The 27,121-nt window shown below is 42.8% G+C and overlaps 2 protein-coding genes across 3 annotated transcripts in view; both read right to left on the bottom strand.

Moving 5' to 3' along the window:
• Positions 1-10,413, bottom strand: part of lonp2 (lon peptidase 2, peroxisomal) — a 23,807-nt gene extending 13,394 nt beyond the window's left edge. The window contains exons 1-7 of one of the 2 annotated variants that reach the window (XM_076303678.1): positions 9,982-10,413; positions 8,810-9,038; positions 8,320-8,451; positions 6,135-6,257; positions 5,172-5,335; positions 3,772-3,866; positions 1,284-1,542 (exon numbers count right to left, since the gene is read on the bottom strand). In XM_076303678.1, coding sequence (XP_076159793.1) covers positions 1,284-1,542; positions 3,772-3,866; positions 5,172-5,335; positions 6,135-6,257; positions 8,320-8,451; positions 8,810-9,038; positions 9,982-10,214 — 1,235 coding nt within the window. In that variant the 5' untranslated portion in view covers positions 10,215-10,413. The remainder of the gene's footprint in view (positions 1-1,283; positions 1,543-3,771; positions 3,867-5,171; positions 5,336-6,134; positions 6,258-8,319; positions 8,452-8,809; positions 9,039-9,981) is intronic. The other variant, XM_076303687.1, reaches the window with a different exon arrangement.
• Positions 10,414-10,626: 213 nt separating this feature from the next.
• il34 (interleukin 34) lies at positions 10,627-24,039 on the bottom strand. The gene is made up of 8 exons (XM_076303666.1): positions 23,624-24,039; positions 22,937-23,116; positions 22,117-22,285; positions 19,805-19,905; positions 19,291-19,368; positions 18,868-19,056; positions 18,398-18,548; positions 10,627-12,413 (listed from the first exon to the last, which is right to left on the bottom strand). The coding sequence occupies exons 3-8, from the start codon at positions 22,154-22,156 to the stop codon at positions 12,349-12,351; spliced, it is 624 nt and encodes a 207-aa protein (XP_076159781.1). The 5' UTR covers positions 22,157-22,285; positions 22,937-23,116; positions 23,624-24,039; the 3' UTR covers positions 10,627-12,348.
• Between the last annotated feature and the right edge of the window lie 3,082 nt (positions 24,040-27,121).

Here is a 27,121-nt window from a genome sequence, read left to right as displayed (position 1 = left end):
ATTATCCCTGCACACATCCCCCCATCTGTCTGACACTGCCACACTCACGCTGTTTGACAAACCATGACTCTGCTCTTCTGTTCACGTTAAGGATGAGAGCCTACACTGCCATTCCACAAGGCTTAGAGAATGACTGATGATGATGACCGGTTGTGCGCCACGCATCAGGTAGAACTGGAATCAGATTTTTCTTACCATGACAATAGTGCAAAAGCACTCAGGATACGCGAAACGCGAAACAGACAAGTCACAGAATTATAAATAGAACTCTGTCATGGGACAGGTGTTAAGGGCTTGAGCAATCCATCATTAGGGTGATCTCCTCAAAGCTTTCCAAAGAGACACAGTTAGCAGTTCAGCTCAGGGCCCTGTGGCCCCTGGAGGAGCTCCAGTTTGGAGGGTTAGCTGCAGCCATTTAGCATCCACCATCTTTAGAATGCCGTCACTAAAGTGCCCGCTTCCTTCCACATTTTTACAAACAATCACTGTCTGGTTGACACAAACGCTTGCTGTTTATGTGCATTGGTGGATGATGAGGGGTCAATTTCCTGCTGGGAGGATCAGCCAATCCACATGACCACAATAATGTGCCAGCTGATTACTACCTAATTGGCTTGTTTGTGAAAATGAAGGCAGAAGTGAGTTCATGTTGGACACTGACCGTTTCTCAAAGTCAAGGATGGGTCCTTCAAAGGCGCTCTTTCAAGGACGTTATGTCATCGAATCTCGCCAAGCACTGTTCCAATGTCAAGGGTGCTTTAAAATTCCATTGTGTGTTTTCCGTATGCTAAGAAGCCTTGCCTCGTCTTTGAAGGATTCAACTCGGCAGGACTCGTTCTACCAAGCACGAATCCTTGACTTTGAGAAAAGCTTACTGAGATGGCAGCCTACTGAGTATACCTATAAGATTATACATAGGTACATAGGTAAATTTTTAGCATTTTTGAGCATTCCAATCTGGAGAAAATCCACCTTATCAACCTTTTCTGCTGGTGTTGGCAGGTTGCTACGTACGCTCATCGATACGTCAATGACACGGCCTCTTTATGCAGACAGGACTCGATCCCCATTTCGTGCCCATAGACATGAACTACGACGAACTATCTTACTCCGCCTATGTATAATCTTTGAGTATACTTGTGGCTGAATTAGCCTAGCCTAGCATTGGCCATTGAAGTGAATGGGGCCAGGACTTCCTCGCTCTCCCCACCCTGCTGCAGCTCCGCAGTGCTGCTCCCCCCACTGGCCACAACCACAGCCACACCCTTACCCATCACACCCACCTGTGGCCACGGATATCGGACTGGTCGCAGACACCCCCCAGGGCGATACGGTGGAACTCGCGGCCCAGCGTGCGGGCAATGGAGCGGCCCACGCTGGTCTTGCCCACGCCGGGCGGCCCCACGAAGCACAGGATGGGCCCCTTGAGCGAGCTCTTGAGCTGCCGCACCGCCAAGTACTCCAGGACACGCCGCTTCAGCTTCTCCATGGCATAGTGGTCATTGTCCAGCAGCACCCGCGCCGCACGGATGTCCAGGCAGTCTGACACACACACACACACACACACACACACACACACACACACACACACACACACACACACACACACACACACACACACACACACACACACACACACACACACACACACACACACACAGAGAGAGAATTAAAACATTGCACATAATCAAATCAACTGTTTTGAGCAATGTATTTTCAAGAGAGAAACCTGTAGACACTAGATCATGCTGACCATCATGAAATGAGATAGATGCTGTGACGGCCAGGCCTAGCTTCTCCATGGCTCTGTAATCTGACACTAAAAAAAACAAGACTTCTGTAGAGACCAGTATCCCTGCCACGGATTCTAGTGTCTGTGCAAAGTACATCTAACCAGCTGTACTACATATAAAGCAGGACACAAATGAATCATCTTCAGTTCTAATTAGCATGCTATTAATAAGTAAACACATGCAGCATGCAAAACTCAAATACACAAACACAAAATCGTCAACTGACTTTTCTTCAGAGAACTATAAATATTACATGCCTCATGTGCGAGTGTTTGAGGAAAAAAAAAACATGTACACCTAAACACACAGATGTGCACCTGTCCCATAAAACAGCGCGATATTGGACACGGTGCAGCCTCCACCCGCTGGAATGTCTACCTCTCAGGTTCTCACGCATACTGGAGCACATTCCCCCTTGGAGGAGTGTGGCTATGTGAAACACACACCGAGTTCAACTGCACTTACGAGAGCTACTAAACACACACACACACACACACACACACACACACACACCATCTGTTTAACAATTTTACTATGGTCACATACATCATTCCACTCATGTTTCAAAGACTCTTAGAATTCTCCAAGTTTATAGATCTGCACCAAATCCCTAGCAGCCATCACAGCTCATAGTGTGATGCAGTGGTATTTCCCGTCACCAGGGGCTTCTGAACTAGAGTCCCAGCAGTAGTCAGGCGACAGCACAGGTGCCCAGCGAGAGAGCAAGACAACCCTGGATCATGATTACAGGCAGGTGCTAGTTACCTTCTGTTGTTGGCTATCTCATGACAAGCACAGAAAGTCACTCATCATCAGGTTGTTAAAGGGCTTAAGACTGCTCACTTTCACTTGTGCTTTTCTCTCTCCTTTTGGACTCATCTCGTGCTCTCAGTCTCTCAGGTGTGTTAAGATGTTATTTTATTTCACACACACACACACACACACACACACACACACACACACACACACACACACACACACACACACACACACACACACACACTCTGAAGTGCACCTGTCTGAAGTTCTTGCGTGGTATTGAGTAATGGTAGCATTAAGTGCACATTTACGTGTGTGTGTGTGTGTGTGTGTTGTGTGTGTTCTATATTGTGTGTCACATTCAAAGACATATCCAAGACAATTTCCAAAGAACTCACCACTGCTGGAAGTAAATCTATCTGTGTGACTGTGTGTGTGTGTGTGTGTGTGTGTGTGTGTGTGTGTGTGTGTGAAATAAAATAACATCTTAACACACCTGAGAGACAGAGAGCACAAGATGAGTGCTTTTGTGTTTGTGTGTGTGTGTGTTTGTGTGTAAGAGGGGGAGGGGTTAAGCAAATGAGGAAAGAAAGAATTTTCTCCATTTTAGGCTATATCGGCCTCAAGGCATGGTCTGTATTATGGAGGTTTAGTTCACATCAATATGTGGTTTCTGCTGCCCCCAACTGGCAATAAATGACATTGCAATGGGAAATGAGGTCCACAAAGTCTCAAATTGCCAGCACATTCTTACACAACAATGTCACACTATTGCTATTACAGGCCCCTTGTGGTGAGAGTTATGACAGTGCAGTTATATTATAAGGCTGCCTTACTGGAAGTCAACCAATACAATCTATGCATACAATTTGAAACATGCATAAATCAACGTAAATTCAAATCCCTAAATACACACACGTTAAAGAAGTGAAAAAACAGAACAGTGTACAATGCATTCGATCTTCACCTCTGTTCCACATTTGCCACATTTACCCCCCCCCCCCCCACCCCCACACACACACACACACACACACACACACACACACACTAACATGCCTATGATATAATGAGCTGGCTGTACCAGACCGTAACAAGTGTAACATATATTCCAGACAAACGTATGCTTGCAGACCCAAAGTACAACGCCTCCTGTTTGCTCCTGGCTCAAAGGGCACTGTGCTCTACGTGCAGACTGTGTGTAAACATGATGGCTGGTTACCTGTGGTGCTCTTGCTCCAGGGAAGTTCCACCATCAGCTCCAGGTAGTTCCTGGTGAGAGCATACTCTGGCATGGACTGAGGCATCTTCTTCAGCCTGGGCAAGCGTCAGACAAAGAAGAAGATTAGCCTACACCACTGCTGCAACATCAGACTACCAGAGACCCAAGCTGAAGAGTGGCACATGTGCTGTGCATGTTGACATACAGTATGCCCTGGTGTAGTGTTTAGAGATCTATATGACAGAACAATGCTATCTTCAGGGTTCCCACCCTTTTTCATTGTCAACATTTCAAAACCTTTCCATGACTTCCCAATGTCCTTGGATTAAATTTACATGACTTTTCACTGCCTATAAGTACATACAGTACATACATGTTTGGTTTTCATGAGCTGTTAGCCATAATCATCAAGATTAAAACAAAAAATGGCTTGAAATATTTAAGATCCACTTTTTGAGATAAATTAGGGGGTGAAATTAACTTTTTCATTTTTTGAGACCCACCTGTAATTGCTTACTTTATGTCACTATTATGAAATGTGACTTCAACAAGATTGGATCAATCTTATCCCAAGATTTGGATAAATCGTACCAAACCAGACTTTTCCAAAACCCTTCCAAAAAATTTACTGAATTCCATGACTTCTCCAGGCCTGGAAAATGGGATTTTACAATTCCATGACTTTTCCAGGCTTTCCATGACCATGGGAACCCTGTATATTTTAATAGAGCCAGGACAAGTTGAGAATAATGAAGCCATTAACTTGTCATATAGTCCTCTGATACAGTATGTGTTTGGTGAACATATTTGACTCCTACACAGTGTTGCTGCTGTTGCAGGATCCTGTGTATTCTCACTTGACAATTATGGATGTTTTTGTCCAAAGCCACTTACGGTATATAAACACTACATTAGTTTATATACTATAAGTTGCTTTGCAATACATGCTATTATTACATGCAAAACCTTTCTTCCATTCTGGCTAGAATGCCTTACAGTGTGGTTGGCAGGGCTTCTGAATTGTTACCATGTACAGGAACATAATAATCTGTGGATGCTGTAAGCACTAGGCAGTGATGTAGCGGCAGCTATCTCAAATTTGTTAACAGATTAGATATATTTTATTAGCCTGGCGCCACCTGTCTACGTACTTCCGCTCAATTACATTTCCCCACAGTACTCCTTACTGCGAAGTCAGAGAGTCTGGTATCCAGGCTTTATGCCTCTTCGCTCTCCAATATGCACATACTCACATAAGAGTAAATAAATACAGCAATAGATGCACACACACACACACACACACACACACTCACATAAGAGTAAATAAATGCAGCAATAGACACACACAGACACACACACACACACACACACAGAGAGAGAGAGAGCCAGGGGCCACTGACCTCTTGAGCTCCTTGACACACACACGTAGGGCTGGCTCTGGCATGCTGGCCCCTTTGACCTTCCTCTCCAGCAGAGTGATGTCATCTCCATCATCATCCTCTGCCTCCTCGTCCAGGGAAAACTGACGAATAGGAAACACTCTCCCCTTTCTTACTGAAAGCACCTGTTGGAGGAGAAACAGGAGCGTGTGATGGCGTGATGAGACACTGCATCAGGTGAGTGAGAGAGAGAAAGAAAGGAGAGACAGAAGTGAGGAGGTAAAAGGAGTCAAGAGCAGAGACGTGGGTTGTAGGGGTAAAGCGGAAGCTGGAGACAAAAAGTTGTGTGTAGAATTCCTTGCTCCAGGGGGATTATGCCTGTAAATGGCCTCTTTAAGTTGCATTAGCTAAACAAGTCCACTAAATGCATAAATAATCAATAATAGATTAGAAATTAGAATATTGGAAAAGTTATTTTTTTCCATAATTTATTTCAAAAAGTGAAACTTCCATATCATCTAGATTCATTACACATAATCTAAAATATTTCAAGCCCTTTTTAATTTTGATTATTCTAAAGTTGATGATTACTATATTATATATCCTTTATTCTAATATTTTGAGATGCTGGATTTTTGACTCCCATGAGCTGTAAACGCTCGAAGGTGTTTCAAGCCCCCAACGTCGTCTTCCAGGCAGCACTGCCACCTTCGACTTAAAGGCACCTGACCCTAACCCTAACCATAACCCATGCCTAAACCTAGAACCTTCCAGTCAGCGCTGCCTTGAAGACAACGTTGGGGGCTTAAAACACCAAGAAACGCTGCACTGTAACCACAGGTAATGTCGACCTGAGCTCTAATCAGCTAATTAAGTCAAAACACCGGCAATGGTTTCCTGAGCCTTTCTTCTCCCAATCTGGGCAGGGCAATGGACTTTTCCAGCGATATTCTAATTTTCTGAGATGCACCTGTACCAGCTCACCTTCTTGTCATCATCTGGTTTGGGCTTCCTGGTCTTCTGCAGAAGTTTCAGGCCCTCGATCTGCCTGGAGAGCAGAGGAAGAGTTTTCTTAAAGCGCTCCTCCAGGCTTACTGCGTCCAGCACCTGCAGACACACACACACACACACACACAAAAACACTTATGAGAGAGAGGCAAACACACACATACACACATGAATAGAAAAAGATCTGAAAAGAACTTCTGCAGATATGTACTATTGGGTTTCTGATAAACCATTGCTCACTGAAGGCCAGGGGCCTCATGTACAAAGCTTGCGTACGTACAAAAATGCTGCGTACGCCACTTCTCACACTCACGTCCGGATGTACGAAGACTGACGTGAACGTGAGAATGTGCGGTCCTCCACGCAAACTTCATGTCTGGCGTACGCACATTTCCAATGTGTATCGTCAGTTGGCGACACTTAGAGGCAATGCAGCGCAACAACATTAGTTGATCGCGAGTCTAGGCCTTTATTTGCACAGTATATTGTGAAACGTGGATTATTAAAAATGATTTGAATGACTTCGAAAGTAGGCCTATGTTTCTATATAAATGGACATGCAACATGCTCAAATTCTACTAAGTTATGCAACAACCTATCTGTGATGACAACTGTAGACTTATTAGAGGATACGAATTAAAAGGGAATGTGAAACCTATAGCCTACACATTAGGGCTGGGTATCGATCCAGATTTTCTGAATCGATTCGATCCCGATCCACAAGGTCACGATCCGATTTGATTCTCGATTCGATTCAATTCGATTTGATATCGATTTATTTAGGGATTTCTTTGTCAACAATAGTTTTTCTTGGTTATAAAATGACTTGAGTGGAGCATATCCCTATGTCAATGGCCTGTACTACAATACAAACTTTTCCAATAAGTGGTTATTAAGTACAGTCTCCCTAATCTAATTACTGGGTTGTCAATTTAAATTAAAATTACTTCTGCACATGAATAACTGTAACTGTTGACAGGAACTGTCTCGTGTGTGTGTTTCGCCGGTCTCACGTTTTTATAGGTCTCCTTGTGCGGTCGCGCGAAGTAGTGCCTAGACATTAGTGCCTAGCAGACAGGAAAAGATCGATCCGCAAATTTTTAATCGATATCGTATTTTTCGAATGAGAATCGATATTGAATCTTGAATCGATTTTTTGAACCCAGCTCTACTACACATATAGATAGAATAGATAGGCTGACTAATAAGCGCGGATATAAGCTATTTCCCTTAGTGTGATTGACTGCATAGGATACTTTGACTTTCCTCGAGTAAGCATTCGCATTATTGTTGTCACACTTGTGTGCAAATATAGGGATATGATCCAGAAATCGTAATGTTGTGGCGATGTGGCCTGGATCAACTTTGTTTGTTCCACCTCGAGTGCGCGATGCGTGGTAGCCTACTTGGACACGATTGATGTAATGTTTTTTTTAATTAATGCAGTTGTGTTGTAATGGTTCAAATACATCAAACCCAGTTATGCGAACCCTGTCACCTACTTGCAGACTGACCAATAATTCTACCACGGTCTCTGACCCTATAGCTAGCCACTGCTACGCTCTGCCACTACTGTTTTTTTGTTTTGTTATTAATTACAGATGATAAAGACGTACGATTATTGACATTTTGTCGATAAACACTTCTACCTCGCATTCGCTGGAGATATTTAATTTTATTTTTTTATTAATTTGATGATTTCAATTATTAAACTTTGGAGCAGGTTCGAGTATGAATGGATCCACAAATGAGTTTTCATTGTTATTAATATTGCGGGATAGGCCATTTTGTCTTCGCGGAGGTCTGCGCTCTCGAGTGTCCATCTAGTTAGCATATTAAAATGAGTGTGATTGAGGGAGGAGAGAGGGTGGAGTGTAATGCTCGTGCATGTACGCTTAATTTCACGTTAATTGGGATGTACAAAGAAAGGCTGCGTGGAATGCTGCGTACGCACAGTTTCATAAATCAGGATGTTTTTGTGCGCACGCTACTTTTCAGGTTTGCACGTACGCAATGTTTTAGTATGAAATCCACGCAAGTCTTTGTACATGAGGCCCCAGGTCTTTACCAGGTGTACACACACACAAACACACACACACACACACACACACACACACACACACACACAGAGAGACACACACACACCCTCTTCAAGCCCTACCTGCAGCTTCTCCTTGTTGGTGGTCCGGATCATAGAGGCCAATACATCTGGCAAGGTCTCTCTGGGCAGACTGTCCAACATTCTTCTCAACTTGGCAACCACAGGCACCGACATGTCCAACATTCCAACCAACTACAAAGAGATCAGACTATCAGAGATCAGTCTATCCAAGCAATGAGACATCACATTAAAGGTGAATTCCGCTCTACACTCTGGGGGCATGTTCATGAGCCCCTATGTTTAAGCCCCCAAAGTGCAGCGCTGTAGCTGCCTGACAGCTATACCGACGGTACTCGAGAAATGGAGACCTAGGTGAAAAATCGCCAGATTTCCCCTTTAATATTAGTAGACACCATGTCGCTTCTCTTTACCAGGAAACCTTCTAAAGACAAGTGAGAGATGCCCACAAAATACACAACAAAAACACACCCTTACCAACCACCCCACCCCACCCCACCCCACACAACCACAACCACCACCTACCACCCACCTGCACGGCTGCCTGGTAGAATCTCTCCCCCAGCTCCCCTAGCTCTCCGTCGGGACTGTTGGTGAGCTGCTCCAGCTGGTCCAGTTGCACCACCACGGCCAGGGGGAAGGGCCGCTCTTTGAGGAGCTGGGCCACGCGGAAGCGGCACAGGCCCGTGATCAGCAGTGTGTAATGGGGCTTGGGCCAGTTGCTGCCCACCACCTGCACCGCCAGCCCCGCCGTGCCAATGCTGGGGGATACAACACACACACACACACACACACACACACACACACACACACAGCTTTGGTCAGGGGGGGTGCAGACACCCAGATAGCAAAGGGGCGTTGAGGGGCGTTGAATCCACGTTTGTTTGAAGCGGCAGAGGTTGATTCAACGTGGATTCAACGCCGCTGTGCTATCAGGGCAGGCATCCCTTTTTCAGTAAAATGCCACTTTTCAACCAGTCTGTTGATTAGTGGATGACATTTCACTGCCCTTTTTATGGGTGATGATATAAGTTGTGCCTTACAGACCGGTTCAAAGTCTATAGGATCAAAATAGGTTGATGCCTAGGCTACTAGTTAGTACCGTAGTCGTTCAATGCATACCGCCATGAAAACGATTTGGTTTTTACAAATGTGGATTTTGTGCACCAACTGTCTCAGGTATCATTGTTAAGCACAATGTTTATTAATTTATTAGTCAACGGCCTATACTGAAAAGTTCATTCACAAATCTATTTACGTTTCATGTAGGCCTAAGGTTTAATCACCCGTAACACGCAAACAGGTTGCAGAGGGTTAAAGCGGAGCTTCAAGGACCTTTGGTTAAAGTCCAGTCAGCTCTGCGATTGTTCCAGAACTTGCCATGCTAACATGGGCTTTCTTTTATTATGCAAATTATCCATCTCTTGCCTGATATATTTCTGATTACAAACACTCGACCAAATGATACACGGTTTGAAGGGACAGCATCGATAAGACCGTCTAACTGTCATCGCATGGTAAACTCAAATCGCGAATCTGCGAGCAGACTGATCGCCAATTTGACAGTCGCCCTCCACCTTTCACAACGACAGACAAACTTGCAGAGTTACGTTAATGAAAGGGATGTCATCTTTTAGTGTAATTTTTTGTTGTTTATTGGTCTTAGATTAGCTAGCTGCTAACACAAATGGGAAGGAGTAGCACCTGTGCAGAGTGGGGAGCTCCTCTGAGTCGTGGTCGGGGTCTTTGGTGTTTGGGATAACTCCAATGATTGTACTTTTGAGCGAAGTCCCCTTCAAAAGTCTGCTCTTTACCAGTTGCATGTTTCTGGCTGTGTCTACGCTGATTCGCATCGTGGCGCCAGGTAATAGCACTCCTTCGTGGGTCAGCAACAGAGGTAAACGACCAGGAATCTGGATACCACCGCTTGAAGACATTTTTGGCGATTTTCAATCGAACACAATGTCCACCATGTATTTAACTAAGCTAGTTCTATGCGGACCTGTAATGTCTCCTGATATCGGGAGACCAGCTGAGCCAAATGAAAACACGGAACGAGAACTACGGCGCCTGTACTAGGACAAACTTCATATGGCGAGATGGACGCAAACGGGATCCCTGCAAACACCATATAGACAGTAAAAGATGCGAACACTCATGTACAGAACGTACTGTTCAGTCCGATGATCAAGAGCGCGCGCGCGCGCACACAGCACAGGCACATGCATTTATCCATTCAAGTCTATCAAATGCCCAAAGTAGCCTACAGTAGCTAGTCTATAGTGTGGAATTACTTTGACGTTATAAAAAGGCTGGAGCAAACGTGAGCAGACAAATATGACAGGCCAATTATGATCTATCTTTTATTCATGTAACATTTTCAACAGTCTTTAAAGCGTAAAAAAATAAATAACTGAAACTGTATGGACAACCCTAACAGAAAACAGAAAATCATAAACTCTCTTTAGTTCAAAGGAACACAGGAAAAATAGCTGTTAATGATCAAATGCAAGACATAAGCTGCTTAAGAAGAAAGTTCAGAAGCTAAAGCTGAAGTCATGGGTTACTGGAGGGAATTTCCTGACTATGCCAGCAAGTCAGCAACATCTGTATGTAATTTACATAGGGAAAAAACAAAGCCTTTCACGGCACCATCACACACATCACTGTCAACAACCAGCAGCCATGAACAGCAAGAATATGGCACTTACAGAGACATCATTAACCATAATAAAACTGATGTGTTTAGACTTAATTAGTATAAGTCTCATTTGTACAAAACATACATTTGGTTAATATAAATATTTGAAGTTCACAGGCCTTCTGAGATGAACATGTTTTCTTGGTTGATGCATTCCGACAACACTTTTCAGTTTGTCATCCATCACGTTTCAGTGGTGTTCAGTCAACAACCAGACAATAATTTCAATATGGGGCAAAAATACAAGTTTACGATGACACTTGAAATGGCCATTTAGCATATTATGTGTTATGAATACAGGCAAATGTGCACCACCAAGCAGACTTATGTCTCTGTGCTAATAAACTGAACAGCAATTATGATGACATACCTCCATTACTGTGGCACAACAACCAGCGCAGACAATTGTCTAAACAATTATGGCAGACTATTGGACTACTCCTGGCATTTTGCCATCTGCACTAATTGTATGCCAGTAATCTTTATGAGATAACAGCGCACAGGCTTCAGCCTCCACAGCGTAACATGACAATTTGAATTTGATCTGTATGTCATCTGCAGAAGTTGGAAAAATCTGTATCTGACATGCAAATGCCAGAACTGTGATAGGATATTTGTATTTTACAATATAATTCCTAAATAATAACATCATATCATTGCCCTTATCCGTTGTTGCAACTAAATTATTAAATTAATATAATGTCTCTATGTCAAGTCAATCTTTTATATTCTGTTAACTTTTTTGCCATATTTGTTGCAAATTGCAAGTGTGGCCTATGGCTTTAAAAAATATAATCAAATGATCTTCAGTCGAGGATGCAGCACAACTGCTTTAATCTAGTGGATTTGTTGCGATGTCATAATGAATACAGCTGTTGCCTGAAACAAACTAATTTCCCCAAGTTATGATGCCGTTTCTTACATATGTCAATTTGCACTGTGGTGTTGGTACTTTACCAGTGTCCCTAAAACATGAAACACCACACCTTTGGACATTATCACCCCTTCTCTGAAATGACTGCCAAAGTTGCCGATCTGCCACATATGAATATGAGATTGAACGATGTTGGAATACTGAGCCACAAACAGCCCATTTGATCACAAAGGTTACACAGCTCAGAAAACATGCTTGGGTGGGTTGTGAAGACTGTGAGGACTTCTTCAGAAATACTGTTGGCACCCAGGCCACAATTCCACAGCAACAGGCAAATGTGCTCAGGCTATCATACAGTTCATTTCAGTGCAAGTCCCTTGGCAATGACCACACGTCTCTTTCAGTTTCCAGCTCTCCCTGTCGTTATGTCCAAAGAAAAGAGGAGGAGTGAGACTACGGAAGTGCAGGGCTCAGAGACTGCTTCCACCTGTTTTTCTTAGTTCTGAGTAAGTCCTTGGTTCTGGGCCTTCTTCTCGTTTCTCCAGTAAGACCGTTGACAGTCTGAGAAAGGTCAAAAAAAGAGAGAGTATTACAAATCTCACACAGACACTTTCAAACAAACACATTCCGTCCAGCATAGTCATAGATTACGGACTCCTGGAGAATTTTTTTTTACGTTTAGGACTGTCACAAGACTTAAGGACTATTTACCTTAGATTAAAAATGTATAGATAACGAGCTGGATTAAACGGAAAAAAACAAACAAAAAAAAAACCAACAGTGATCTTTTCAACCTTTCACTGAGGCAGGAAGTGTGACTTATTGGATTCGAACCAATACACACACACACACACACACGCAGGCCAGGCTCGGATAAGATATAACTGAAATGCAAATTTTCCCAGCCATGATTAAACTGCACTAGGAGCTTAGACTAGTCTGGCTAACACAAGACTGCTTCTCAAGGCTCAACTGTTGGGATGAGAAACATGGGAATGGTTCTGGGGACCCATCATTTACTTCTGATTTCCAAGGGGTGTAACCAGCAACCAGTGAAATAAAATTTTAACTGGTACATTAAACTGTGCTTCCACTTCGGCAGTTTGCAGAATACACTTATTTACTCAATTCTGAAGAAAGTACACGTGTATCGTATAACACTGGCGCCATCAGCTCAGCCATTGGTTGTGTTGAACAGCGCTGCTAACTGTACTTTTCTGTCTGTCATCATATTGACCCCTTCACGGTCCTCGTCACAGGAAAATGTGCGCGCATATCGGGGTCAGAAAGCTTTCCATTCCATTGAATTGTGTGTGTGTGTAAATTGACTGAAACGTCAAGGAAACGTCAAGAAAAATACACACTGGGCTTGTCAACCAGACAGCCGTATATGCGGGCCAATGAATCTCTGGCCACTTGCTAACGTCGCCTATCCATTCTGTTATCGGCTCAGGATCAGGCATACAGTACAAATTATCATTAGCTAAGACTAATTTATTAAGGTACGGTTTTTCGGTCCTGGGGTGACAATGACAGTGCATATCTTGACAGCTCAGTTTATTCACTGGAAAAGCCAAGTCAGGCCTAGTTTTACAGACTGGCTGAAGTTAATGACAGACACAGCCTCATTTGAAGATCTTATTGCAAGACTGAATTATGGTAGGGGTAAATTCTATCAGGTCTGGTCTCATTTCCTGCATTTTATTCAATTTGAACTGACTAGTGCCCCATAATTAGAGTGCATGAAAATGTACTCTACTGTTATCCGATTTCTTCCTTATTACAGTGCATGAAAATGCACTGTACTATTCTTCTTAGGCTTCTTCTTCTTCTAACGCAGTTGATGCAGCTTCAACCGTTTAACGTAGAAACTTCATTTAAACTGCGTTGCGTAGGTCTTACTTGTGACATGGGTGCTTTGTATTTTTCATCTTTGTAACTTTTATACTTTTTAAACTATTAATTAAAAACTAGTCAAAATTTCCCCATAGACTTAACATTGGGCTGATGACATCACAATAGAGCCATTAAGCAATTAGAATCCTCGACCAGGTGGCCAGGCCACCTGCACCAACTGTCAGTTTCTCAGGCTTTAAGCATACAATTTCCTTCTCTTAAGACTTCAGATCCTGTTTCACTGCTTCCTCTGTCCACAACTGTTTCAAAATAAAAGTCCTCACCACAATAATTCACTGTTAAACAATTCAACCATTTAAACTATTATTTAAACCTATTTAACTGTTCAGCCATTCCAACTATATTAAACCACCACCTACCTAGCAACCAGCATAGCAACCACCTCAAGTACCCTAGCAACAGCCTAGCAACCATGTCAAATACCCTAGCAACAGCCTAGCAAGCACTTCCACAGTTACAACCTAGCAACCAATATAGCAACCAATGAGTTTAACCTAGCAACCAGCATAGCAACCACCACAACTAACCTAGCAACAGCCTAGCAACCACCTCAAGTACCCTAGCAACAGCCTAGCAACCATGTCAAATACCCTAGCAACAGCCTAGCAACCATGTCAAATACCCTAGCAACAGCCTAGAAACCACTTCCACAGTTACAACCTAGCAACCAATATAGCAACCAATGAGTTTAACCTAGCAACCAGCATAGCAACCACCACAACTATCCTAGCAACAGCCTAGCAACAACCTTAAGTACCCTGGCAACAAACTAGCAATTATGTCAAATACCCTAGCAACAGCCTAGTAACTACCACAATGTCAACCTAGCAACCACCATGGCAACCAACAGGATTACCACCAGCATAGCAACCACTAAATTTGGCATCACAACCAACATATGTACCCTAGAAACACTATTTTAACTATATTTGCAATTTTGTTTTTATTTTATTTATGATATTTTACATCATATTTTTTGCATTTTCATGCACTGGTAATTCCTTGGGAATTGCATTTCTAGTTATTATTTTTCTTCTAACGCTTTTTCCGCGTTTAATGCGGCTTCAACCGTTTAACGTAGAAACTTCATTCAAACCGCGTTACGTATGTCTTACTTAGGACAGGGGTGGAATGTATTTTTCATATTTGTAACTTTTATACTTTTTGAACTATTAACCCTTAGAACCCTAAGCTGTTTTTAGGGCATTTTCACTACCTTTATTCATAAGGATTTATTCTGGTCATTGTAAGTGCCACACACATATATTATATATTGTTTTTTTCAGGAGAGTCTAGGCTATTCAGATCTGCCACCATTTCATGTATTAATACTAGCATTGATTTTATTTTGATTTTTAAAGAATTAAAATATAAAAAGTGTATTATAAAAATTCTTATATTTCGACATGTATCTCACCACAGCAAGCTCACAGCTCTACATGCATTTCATGTGTGTGTAGGGCAGACTGTCCTGAATCGGGCAATATAATTGCCATGTTGGAGGGATACTCTGGGGCTGAGCAATTTACAGAAATATTTGCTGTGTGATTTACGGAAATAAATGCCATTTTTTATTTAGTGATGAAAAATGACCTTTCTGCGCTCCATATCTGTGACACGAACTGATCTGACCTGACTTGACCCGAGGTTGCGTTAGCCTGCGTGCCTGTGTGTATGCAGTCATAATAATTCTCAACTTTTTACTGCATTGCCATGAACAAAGTAAAGGCAAAAAAGGTGTTTATTTGTTGAACAAATTGGGATGCAATGTGAGCCTTGAATTGGATGCCATGCAGGAATTTGCTAGGATCTCAAAACCGGAATATGGACATGCTTTGCCATAGAGAAACACATGATAGCATTGGATTATAAACATGCTTTGCCACAAGAACAGACAAAAACGTGGGGTAAGTCCAGCTATATGAAGTTATTATTTTGCTGTCACTTCGTCTGTTTTATAACCCAGAAGGATGTACTTGGTATCAAATGATAGCTCCGAGTCTCCTCTTTCATCTGACATGCGTGGCATATCTATGCGATCACGGGTCCGCGAGTAATTCAAACGAGAGTAATGAGTGTGCAGCGTTGGTTTGTGTACATGACGTTATTATTTTGCAGTCACTTCGTCTGGTTTTATAAGCTAGAAGGGTCGATAAACATGGTACCAATGGATAGCCCTGTGCCTCCTCTTTCATCTGATATGCTTGCCATATTGATGCGATCACGGGTTCGCGAGTAATTCAAACTAGAGTAATGTGTGTGCAGGTGAACGCAGAGAAGTATAGACTGTAAATATGATGCAATTTGATTTAATTTCATGATTTTTTTTAATTTTCATACTTGATCGTACAGACAAGTGTGTAGTCGCGTTGGAAAGCCCCACTTCTGCTCTGTCGTGCAATAAAGGTTTCATCTCGCTGCGATGAACCGTTCCGGAGCAATGTAACAGAGAAGAAAGGGTGTGTTTTTTGACGCACTTTGCGTCAATCGGGTTCTAAGGGTTAAATAAAAACTACTGAAAATTTCCCCATAGAGTTAACATTGCCGATTATGGCATCACAATAGGGCACTTAGAATCCTATGCCAAGTGTTCCGGCCACCTCCAGCAACTGTCTGTCTCAGGCTTTATGCATACAATCTGGCTCTCTTAAGACTACAGATCCTGTTCAACTGTTTCCTCTGTCCACAACTGTTTCAAAATAAAAGTGCCCACTACAATAATTCCCTATTAAATAATGTAACCAACTATTTAACTGTTCAACCATTCCAACTGTCAGTTGTCATCAACTATGACTCCCGCCATCTGTTTCCTCTGCACACAACTGTTTAAAAATAAAAGTCCTCACTACAATTATTCCCTATTAAATAATTTAACCGTTTAAACTACTCAACTATTTAACTGCTTAGCTATTCCAACCGTCATTTGTCATCAACTATGTCTCCAGCCAACTGTTTCCTCTGCCTACAACTGTTTCAAAATAAAAGTCCTCACTACAATAATTCCCTATTAAATAATTTAACAATTTAAACTATCCAACTATTTAACTGTTCAGCCTTTCAAACTGTCAGTTGCCATCAACTATGACTCCCTCTAACTGTTTCCTCTGCCCACAACTGTTTCAAAATAAAAGTCCTCACTACAATAATTCTATATTAACTAATTTAACCATTTTAACTATCCAACTACTTAACTGTTCAGCCATTCCAACTGTCAGTTGTCATCAACTATGACTCCCCACCAAACTTTTTTCTCTATCTGACCTCCATCTTCAGCAGCCATTTTTCCATTTTCATGCACTCATAATTCCCTGGAATTACATTCTCTAGTTAATATTATTATCAAGCTTAATTCTATTTCAGCCAACACCCCCGCCTTTTTTTAAATTTATGTGTATGTGTTTTAATTGTGATTTCTTTCTCTGACTTTCTTGCCCAGATTGCTGTATAGTGTGTGCTTAGTGATGTTACATGTTGTTAAATGTGACGAGTATATTGTGTGTTTCTCACATGGGAAAACAATAAAAAACGTTGATTACAAAAAACATGCAGGTCTATTAGCTGCGCCAGTTTTCTGACCCCATGCTGCGTGCGCACCCAACCTTGGCTATGGATGTTTACAAACATTGAAGGGGTCTATAAAGCCTGCCCCATGCTGGATAAGCGGTTCTGAAAGGTTCCTGGGTTTTTGGTGATTTGGAAATCGTGACGGTCTCCGGAGGGACCTGCAGAGCAAATTCAAATTTGCTAACAGGTTCCTCTGGGCTCTCCCAGGCTAAGCTTAGACACATGTTTTGTGATGCATTTGAGCATGTGATGCGTGGTGAGCCCTGTCCTAGCTTGAATCTGCACTGCACTGGCAAACCTACAACCTCCACCGGCCCACAGGGCTTGCCACGGCCTGCTTCTTTTTAGGGTTGGCCCTCGGTTGACACTGTTCCCACTTTAGAGAAGAAACTACACAGACCCCACCTCTTGCAGGTTACTGGGGAAATCTACCGAGTATTTACAGAGAGACTCACAAGCTTCTGTATCATCTGAGTGCACTGGCTCAGACAGGCCTAGCCTGAGGCATGTCATCTTGGAGATGGATGAGAAGGACATAGACTAGGTCAGCATAACCTGACTTGATCGCTGGCTTTTACATTCTTCTCCATCCCCAGGGCACTCTTATCAGCAAGTAAATAAGCCTCTGTGTGTATTTATCCTCCCCCTCATGGTGTGCCTCACATTATTCACAAAAGGATACACATGCATTCAAACACGCCTGTCAAACCTGTTTTCTATCTTTTTTTCTAAATGCCCAGTGCTTATTCTTGCGAGGCACCAAGAGAACAAACAAGACTTCACAGTGCTTGACAGACAGTGTCTGACAGTGCGCCATTACTCATATACTTTTAGTGACCTTATTAGTGTTTATAGCATAATTAATCAATAATATTAGGCATTTCTCTTGTTAGTAATCTCTGTTCCCCATAATCCTTATTAATATAAGAGGGCCACATAAATGCACCAATTACCACTTATAAAACGTGAAACAATGGTTTCAGTGGGTTTTGTGACACACTTGTGTGTCATTAGAAAAGTATGTTGTGTTGTAAAGTGGTACGATGGTAATTACTGACACTCACAGTCTACAGAAGGGAAGCAACTTTGGAAGACACACATCATTGTGTGGTAACAGTTGTCCAGCAGGGATTTCGGTGTGGCCTCCGTCCTCCGCTTTCCCAAGGGGCTCGCTAAAGCTTCCCAGATGTTTTGTATTCGTTCTGGTGGTTCCCTCTGAAGGGAGAAAGAATAAAAAACATTTAGAATTCACAAACACACACACACACACACATACCTTCAGACTTCATTAAAGGTCAGGGATATGTGGAGTCAAATGGAAAGAACGGCTATCATGTCAATAAGTTCACAACATAACCTTTTCCTTAATATCAACCACATCTTCCATAACAACCATTACAGTAACTAAGACAGACATCAGCTTTGACACTGTAAGGTGACTTAGACCCCTGTGGAAGCAGCGCAGGAGGGTGACTGAGAGGTGAGTCGTGTCTGAGGCCGCGGAGCATGCGGGGTGATTAAGGAGATGTCTGACCTGGTCGTATAACTGCTCTAAGACCTCCCCCACTTTGAGGAAGAGTTCCTCCAGCCCAACCGTGTAGTTGTAGGAGGGATGATTCCTAGGCAGGACGCTCTTGATCTTCTTCAGAACGCCCAGGTTTACCCTGAGCCACGTCTCCTGCAGGTCTATATCTAGCAGGCCTTGGTCCTGTAAGTTCCTCCTCTGTGCCAATGCAAAACATAAGACATTATAAAGAAAGTAAGAAAAGAGGACTGTAGTCAAATGAGTGGCAACTGTACAGAAAATGATTGTGTTAAATAAAGAAACCTGAGAGAGAGAAGGTGAGAGAGTGAGAAAGAGAGAGGGAGGGAGTGAAAGGGGGAGAGGTTGAGGATATTGCTTTTGAAGACGGAAGAGTGAGTCAACAAAATATTTGGGTCAGCAAAACAGACTCACCAGTCTGCTGACATTCCTCAGCTTGAAGATCTCTTCATAATGGACTTTAATGGTAAAATTAATGGGCATGTTGTGCCTCTGAAAGTAGAGGATTCATGGTTAGTCCTTAGTTGTTACTCATACATAAAAATAAAGTACTTTCCATTTGCAACAGCAAAACAGCCCTCCCACTCAACCCAACTCTACAAGTCATAACCCATTCAACTCCATCCACCACTTCCTGACACACTCTGGCCATCCAATTCTCACATGCTTATGTGCTTCACACGATAAAGTGCTTCATCTGTCTATTCTCAAGGCCTTTGCCATCTTACTACTATTAGTGTACGCTAAATTCTGCATTGTGCACATCAACTGAACCCTAATCTGTTGCCAGTACTGTTGTTGTTGTTGTTGCTGCTGCTGCTGTATGCATGTTTGACTGCAATGTGCCAGGTGCATCAATAAATCAATATATTAAATAAAACTCTATTCAGCAGGAAGAGAAACTGAATTAAACATAATTTTTACTTACCATGAAGTGTACTCTTTGTTTTAAAACGAGGCTGTCATTCACCACTTTCACAGCACCGCATAGTATCTCCGTTGTTGACACAGACTGTGTCAAAACCAGACCTGCAGAGAACAGAAAGGTACAGTTATTAAAGTTGCTACTGCATTTAGGGGTTCTATAAGTAGTTTTAGCATTTCTTGCACAAATGCAAGCATGTCAGCCGCTGAGCGCTAGACTTAGCAAGCAATGCAGCCCACCCCTAATTTGAGTCTCTGGAGCACATAGAAAACTAGCTGTCAGGTGGGGAGGAAGGAGGTTATCTGCAGGGTTAGAACAGACTGATCCTTTTGAACGTTACGATGCCTGGGTCCCAGAGACCATTTCCCTTTCTTGACCCCCCTACATCTGTGTCAGCAATCACAAAGTGAAGACTGCCTTAAGGACTCAAAAGCATTCTATGACCAGGGCTGAAAGGAAAATTAAGTAATTCCCTGGCAAGATATCTGGTATTTCTGGCACTGGCTGAAGTGTGGTTGATGGAAACAGAAACACTGTTATGGTAAGAGGAGTCATAATGTTTGGTATGTTTATCTGTATAGCATGCCAGTATGTTTATCTATATATATCAAGATCCAGAAGGTTTTGACATTATCATTGTATGTAAATGTTTTACATACTGTCTATGTCCAACTACAACAGCTAAATAACATGACACAAACCATGTTCAGCAATACGAAATCCCATTACAAAACAGCATAAAGTGAAACCGCAATGAAACAAGGTACAGCAGAGTGGTACAGTGTGCCATGGCAAAAATGTCTGGACATGCCTGCATTCGCCTTGTGTGTTTTTACACTAACCAAACGTTCCTGAAGTGCCCGCAAAGAGAAAATGGACCTGAAATAAATATTGAATAAACACCTTCTACCCATGAAAGCCACAGAACAATAACTTCCCTCCAGAATCCTCTACTGAAATCGCACATGTGGTTGAGAAGTGAGAGACAGGCACTGCACAACGTGGTCAGGAACAGCTCAACAAAATGGTCTTGTTAAGTGGGCACGCTGCATGGGAAAGACAAAGACTGACCCCGGGAGCATTGGCTCTGACCGACAAGCGTTTAAGTGGCGGCATCTATTTTCATCTGATTGCTCTTTCCCATTCTTCCCTTTTCTTTTTCCCATTCTTTTTTGTCACGACAAGTGCTTGTGACAATACAGCAAAGAGTGAGAGAGCGAGAGCAAGAGAGAGAGAGAGAGAGAGAGAGAGAGAGAGAGAGAGAGAGAGAGATGTAGACAGGCAGAAGGGGCAGTCAACTGTCACTGTCCTGCACAGTGCCATGCATGTGGTGGGCCCCAGTGGTCTGGAGGAGGAGGGAGAAAACGAAGATCAGCAAAGTGGCCGAGACCGACCACCACACTTTGCCGAGGCCAGGCGAGACGGTTGGGCCACAACACCCCCGTGCAACTCCCCCATCATTCACCCTCTCACCCTCTGTGCTTCCCCTCGTTATTTTTCAGCATCTTTCTCTCTCTCTGTATCTCTTTGTGTCTCTCTCTCTCCTTTGACGCGTCTCCTATCGTTTTCCGTCTGCTAGCCATCTCTGGCGTAGAATCTGTGTTAATGCTCAGGAAGTGGTTAGGCAGGCCACAGAAAGGTGTTTAATCGCTGTGTTTTTCACTAAGACCAAAACCCAAACATACGTGCTCAGTGTTCTTCACAGTCTGTACTTACTTTCGTTTCTTCCCTCCCTGAAATCTGCAGTAGATGCTTATCCTCTGCTTATCCTCTGTCGTTGTTTGAGCTATCGGTCACTGCCCCCCTCTTGCTTCCTTTGAAAAATCCTTATTTTGAGCTACTCTGTTTGCTGTATGTCAAGTTAGCTATTTATCCTTAGTGTTTTTATGGCGATAGAGGCCAGTAGACCAACCACCTCTTTAGAATTTGCAGTCACATTTTTGTGACATAATGCTATGACATGACTTTCTAAATCTACTATCTTGAAATCTGTCAGTAAACAAAGAAATAAATCATCATTAACTCCTACACACACAGGGAGACACACACACACACACACACAAAGGATAGGCGTTTGCTCAAACTTCTTCCCAGTCAGAGACCAAGTCACACACTGACACCAGGCCAGGATTCCCACACCAAAATGTCTAAGGTCAATCGGACATGCTCAACAATGCCTGCTCCAATCCATGTCCTCCTCCTCACATGATACATTAATCTCTCTCTCTTTCTCTCTCTCCCTCTCTCTTCCTCTCCCTCTTTTTCTCTCTCTCACACACAAACGCACAAAAACACACAGATAGAGGTTTTCTTACCAAACAACCAGCCAAGGATCCATGCTCCTGACCGGGCCATACTTCCAGTGAAGTTTGTTCTTCTCTCAGCAGGTTGTCCTTGGGGATGCTGGGGACTGCTTGTTCTCTTTCAGCGCAACAGTTTGCCAGGCCCCTACTGCCTCTCTCTTCCCTGCAGCCTCTGCAGACACTGATGGAGAGGAGTACCAGAGATCACTTTGATGGCCACACAAGTGGCTACGTGGGAAGCAACACTTCCTTCCGTCTCTCTTTTCCTTCCTCTTCTCTCACCTCTGAAAACTGATTGGTTGAGAACTCAACAAGATAAGCTGAATAGCAAGATGACAGAGTTGGTCACTGCACTGTAGCTTCTTTTTTATCAGCTGTATCTTTAGTTTACTTTTTTAAAGAGTTGTTTGCATCCACACATAAACATGCATACCTTATGAATGCATTTTATAATCAAATCAACTACATCTGAGGGCACAGATCTCTTCAGCATCTCGAGTCGGCTCTAAATATTCAACAAGTCATGTTCCCTTACGAGATATTATTTAGGGGGTTCTCTCCTCTCGCCTTAGGTATCATGTTGGGTCCGAACTACTACAAGTTACCAACTGCTACTGGATCTGCCACTGATTACGCATCGATGTCTCTCCATAAGACCATAGTTGCAACTTGCGCGTATACCACTAGCCGTTTTAAATCTATGACCTCAGTGAATAAATGTGTCTGGTAAATAGCCAGCGACGTGCCTAGTTGCGCAAAAGACCAGAGCACTCAATCTGACAACGACATGAAACTTAACTTAGAAGGGGGAAAAATAGCAACACATACATACCCGACAGTGAAATATCATTCAGAAATACATCCTTAAGGCGACTGTTTAAACCAAAGAGTTGGCGATTTGGGTTAGATCTTCAGCAGCAACGTGTCTGAGGCATGCTTGGTCGTCACATTACATGTATGCTAGCTCTTCTGTCAAAGATTCCTGAAGGGTTGGAAATTCCCAACTCCACCTCTGTAACAAACGTAACAAAACCACTTAATGCTGAAAGAATAAGCGCTAAAACCACCAACCGCTAGACTAGAACTAGACCCGAGACAACTTTATCGGCACATGACGCGGAAAGGTCGGCTAGTACCTACGCATACAGGTTGCGCTGTGGTTTAATATGAACTGACGATTTACTTTCACTTTCGGTCACATTCATTATTAATTTCAGGGATAATCTAGTTACCTTACTATGTCAAAATCTACACTTACTATAGGAAAACTTACTAGTATCTTGTACACTGTGGGCACATTTAAACAGGCAGACAGCTAAACCATAGCAAAACAATTATATTATATGTGCAACATAGGCTACCGCAACAATTCGTCCTACTAAACTGTCAATCTAATCTATAAGTAACTACCAGTATTCACTGCACTTATGCTTAGGCAGGGTTATTATTCTACAGTCAGGGACCACAAAATGTGATGCACACACCACCATCAGATCAAGTAACTTCCCACTGGACTCACTCATCTCCTCTGCGGCAAGCTGTCCCGCCGCAACGCCTCCATAAACCATTACTAGTTGCACTCCATCCTCCTACCGCGGTTTCAGAGGTGAACAAGAATGATAAGAATACTCGTATACTTCTGAGACGAACATAGCCAAGCTAATTGGTTGGGAAAATCGTCTTCCCATTTTGCAATAGGCGGTAAGCTAGTGGGCTCAAGATGCATTTGACCTCCACCCCCATTCCTAATTCCCGCTATTTCCTTGCTAAAGCGCAATGAACCTTTCCAGACCCACACACGCATTTAAGTTAACAGGCGCCGAAGTCCAACTCAAGTCGATTAATGGTTTTAATCTGAGACGTAGCCTAATTACGGTAGAGAGCCACCTCTATTCGTTGAATTCCCGCAGATAACTAAATCCTATTTTATAATCATTAGTCAAAATAAAGTCTAGCTATGCAACCTTCCCCAAACAACCCCTGAGTCGTCGTCGTCGCCCCCCCCCCCCCCCCCCCAAGGATAAAAAAACAAAAAAACACCATATGCTGACTCAAGCTATATGACATCACAGGAGGGGAAATCCCAATGGAAAACACAGTAGTATCCTAAAAGTTATCCTTATCAGCCGTCCGTCATCCAATAGACCCGTTTCTTTCCGAAAATCAGCTGGGCTGGGCTGGTATTGTCGGCATTGTTATTGCCATGAACATTCAGATAGTTGACCATTAGAAGGGGATACTAAGTGGTTATGCTCAGACCGCCTGATAACCATATTGTCCATAACATCCTGACTATGGAATAGCCTAGCCATAAAAAGGCCCCCAGTGTGTGGTGCGCAGTGCTGGCACACAAGAGCATGACACCATCAAAACCAGAATACCACATGAAACTAAGCACCCCTGTCAAAGACAAACATGTCGAGTACTTTGAAAGGTGACATTAGGAGTTTAAGACTTCACAAATGTAATGGCAAACATCAGCATGTTCCAAACAAGTAGGCCTACAGCACTTTGCGTGTCTTACCTTGTAACCAGGCCCGTGGAAGGCATGGGATATTGCCCAGGACACCAAATCACCAGGCCCCCGCGCTGTGGTGAGCTAGTGACACATATTGTCGATTAATGCCACAGGCGGAGCAAGTAGGCTAAATATTTTTTAGTTATATCGGTTAAATAACAGTCATGAATAAGATGTTCACAGCCTAGGTGCAGAATACAGAAAACGTGCATGCGCAGGCAAAGTTTGGAATGTTGTTCCAATACCTTTTCTCCTGCGTTTGACGAGGGTGCTGATCTTCAGCCTCAATTACAAATTGTTAGCAGTGGAAGGTAGCAGAGGGGGCGACGATGTAATAAGGTAAAAAAAAAAAAACGGCATCTCACCACGTCACCGAATCTGTGGAAGCCCTGAGCTTTCGTTTCCCCACAACAAGACGGTCCTATATTGGGGTAATGGGAGACAGCGACACCCAAAGTGCGTTCCTACCTTCACATTTAAAATGCACACCAGCGACATATTCAATAGGTAGCCTGATTTCTGTATAATAGCCTGTAATAATGTTTATGTTAAAAAGACTAATTGTTTAATTGTAGGCTACCGTATTTTATGAGGCCCGGTCATAATTGTTGCGCAATATTTTAGGCTATTATTTTTCCATTCCGTGCGGTCCAGTATCGCTGGAAAGTTACAATGTAAGCTGCGCCACACCATTTTTTAGCCCAGCCCCGTCTGTACCCTACAGCCAGCGGTTTGGGAGGTAAGACACAAAATGACACACAGTATATGAACATGGGGGCGACATATTCTTGCCCAGGGCAGGGAACGCAGGGTTGCGTTCCGCCGGCCTGCTGGTAGATCACCGTAGCCTCCGTTGGCTTGAACGCTAAACAAAATATAGGCCTATGGGTCGCGACTAAATGAACACGGGAAATTGTGGGTCCCAAAGCCAGACAAGAACCACTGACTTCTATAAGAAACCGCTACAATCAACTAATGTCTGGAGATTCAGTGGAAGAAGTCACTATTCAGCAGGTCCTTCCCCAAAACACTTGTGAGCTCGGGAAAAAACCCTTTACTGATTTACTACAACCTAACTCATTTATGACTTGCTTGATTAGGCTGACCATATCCTGTCAAAAGCCGCGTAGGCTAGCCTACCTCTAAAATTTAGCCTATAGGTCTACACTGTAAAAAATAACACTGCATCTTACTGCAGTAACACAAGTATACTTTACTTACTATAGGCTGACCTAGTGTTCTTACTAGAGTAACATTAGTAATGTGCCGAACTTGCATCAATGGAGTCTAAAACTTGAGATACACGAGTAAGCTTCACAACTCAGACCTGAGTAAACTGGACTCACGCAGTGCACACGCGCACAGTCAGCAGAGGGAGCATTCTGGATTCCACAGCCAACGGTCGGCAGTGTGTTACGGTGTGGCTGACTTTTGGGATGGGAGTGTAACGCAGCTTCACCAGTGACTTGCTCTGTCCGGTAAGTTTACAGTATGTATTAATGTGTCAAATGTTTACAGTATAGGTTGAACTAACAGCATTTGTGCAAAACTGTACATTCGGTTTCATTAACAGCTGGGGTAATGTTAAGTTCAACTTGCTAAGTGGCCGATATATGCGCTAGCTGCTAACAGTTTGCAGTTAACTGATAGCAGCTATGCGAGTTAACACTGCCTCAGACCATGCAGAGCAGAAAACAAATATTCTAGGTAACGTTATTCAAGCCCTTTGATATTTTTTGGTTATCGAAGTTATGAGGAAGTGGTGGCGCCTGGGGTCTAGAACTAGGCTGTATAAATTTGCCAATAGCAGTTGTCTTCATGAGCTCTCTTAATGAAGTGTAGTTCTAACGTTAGCCATTTCTCATGAGAAACGCTTGCTAGCATGCTAAGTTGATTCAAAACGTGTAAAGATTAAACTGTGAACTGTTATGGTTTACGTCGATATTCCTACTGTATTGATAAAACAATTAGGATAATTGGACTCATAACCTTACTGACTGAGAAAATTAGCCATGGTCTTTATCTAAAATCTTTCGTTGTGATTTAGCAAGAGGACTTAGGTTGCAGTGTGTGGAATTTGAACGAATGTGCCGTTATTGAGGTGCAAAATGGCGTCATATAATTCCAATGTATGATTGACATTTTAAATTATATTGTGATAAATGTACTAGGCCTGAAGCAATAGAGAAAATTAAGTTGCCAAATCATAATATTTTTAGCTTAACAGTATTAATTAGGTCTCTGGAGAAATAATTTAAATTAACATTTAATGTGATAAACTGAATCAGCTGTTTTAGTTAAACATGGCCAATAGATGCATATTGATAATAATTTTGCCCTTTTTTTCTTTTTGCAGTTGGAAAACTGAAAATGCAGAGCAATGAACTGGACATGTAAGTTGTGCTTGTTTGGATGTGAAGTCAGATGTCAGTTGCTCAAACACTACAGATTGAAACATGGAGGTTACACCAGAATACGACCGAAAAAAACTGCAGAGGG

Source organism: Alosa pseudoharengus, unplaced genomic scaffold (assembly GCF_046254945.1).
Source record: "Alosa pseudoharengus isolate Yale_2024_CS ecotype anadromous, Long Island Sound unplaced genomic scaffold, YU_APseudo_1.1 YU_APseudo_1.1_scf_10, whole genome shotgun sequence".
In the NCBI taxonomy this organism is placed as follows: Eukaryota; Metazoa; Chordata; class Actinopteri; order Clupeiformes; family Clupeidae; genus Alosa; species Alosa pseudoharengus.
This window is presented reverse-complemented; position numbering and strand designations above follow the sequence as displayed.

Excerpts from the sequence above, each read along its gene's own strand:
- il34 (XM_076303666.1), bottom strand. The coding sequence starts at position 22,156 with ATGGCCCGGTCAGGAGCATGGATCCTTGGCTGGTTGTTTG. Across the intron at positions 19,906-22,116 it reads GATCCTTGGCTGGTTGTTTG|GTCTGGTTTTGACACAGTCT; the intron begins GTAAGAAAACCT and ends TGTTCTCTGCAG. Across the intron at positions 19,369-19,804 it reads AACAAAGAGTACACTTCATG|AGGCACAACATGCCCATTAA; the intron begins GTAAGTAAAAAT and ends CTCTACTTTCAG.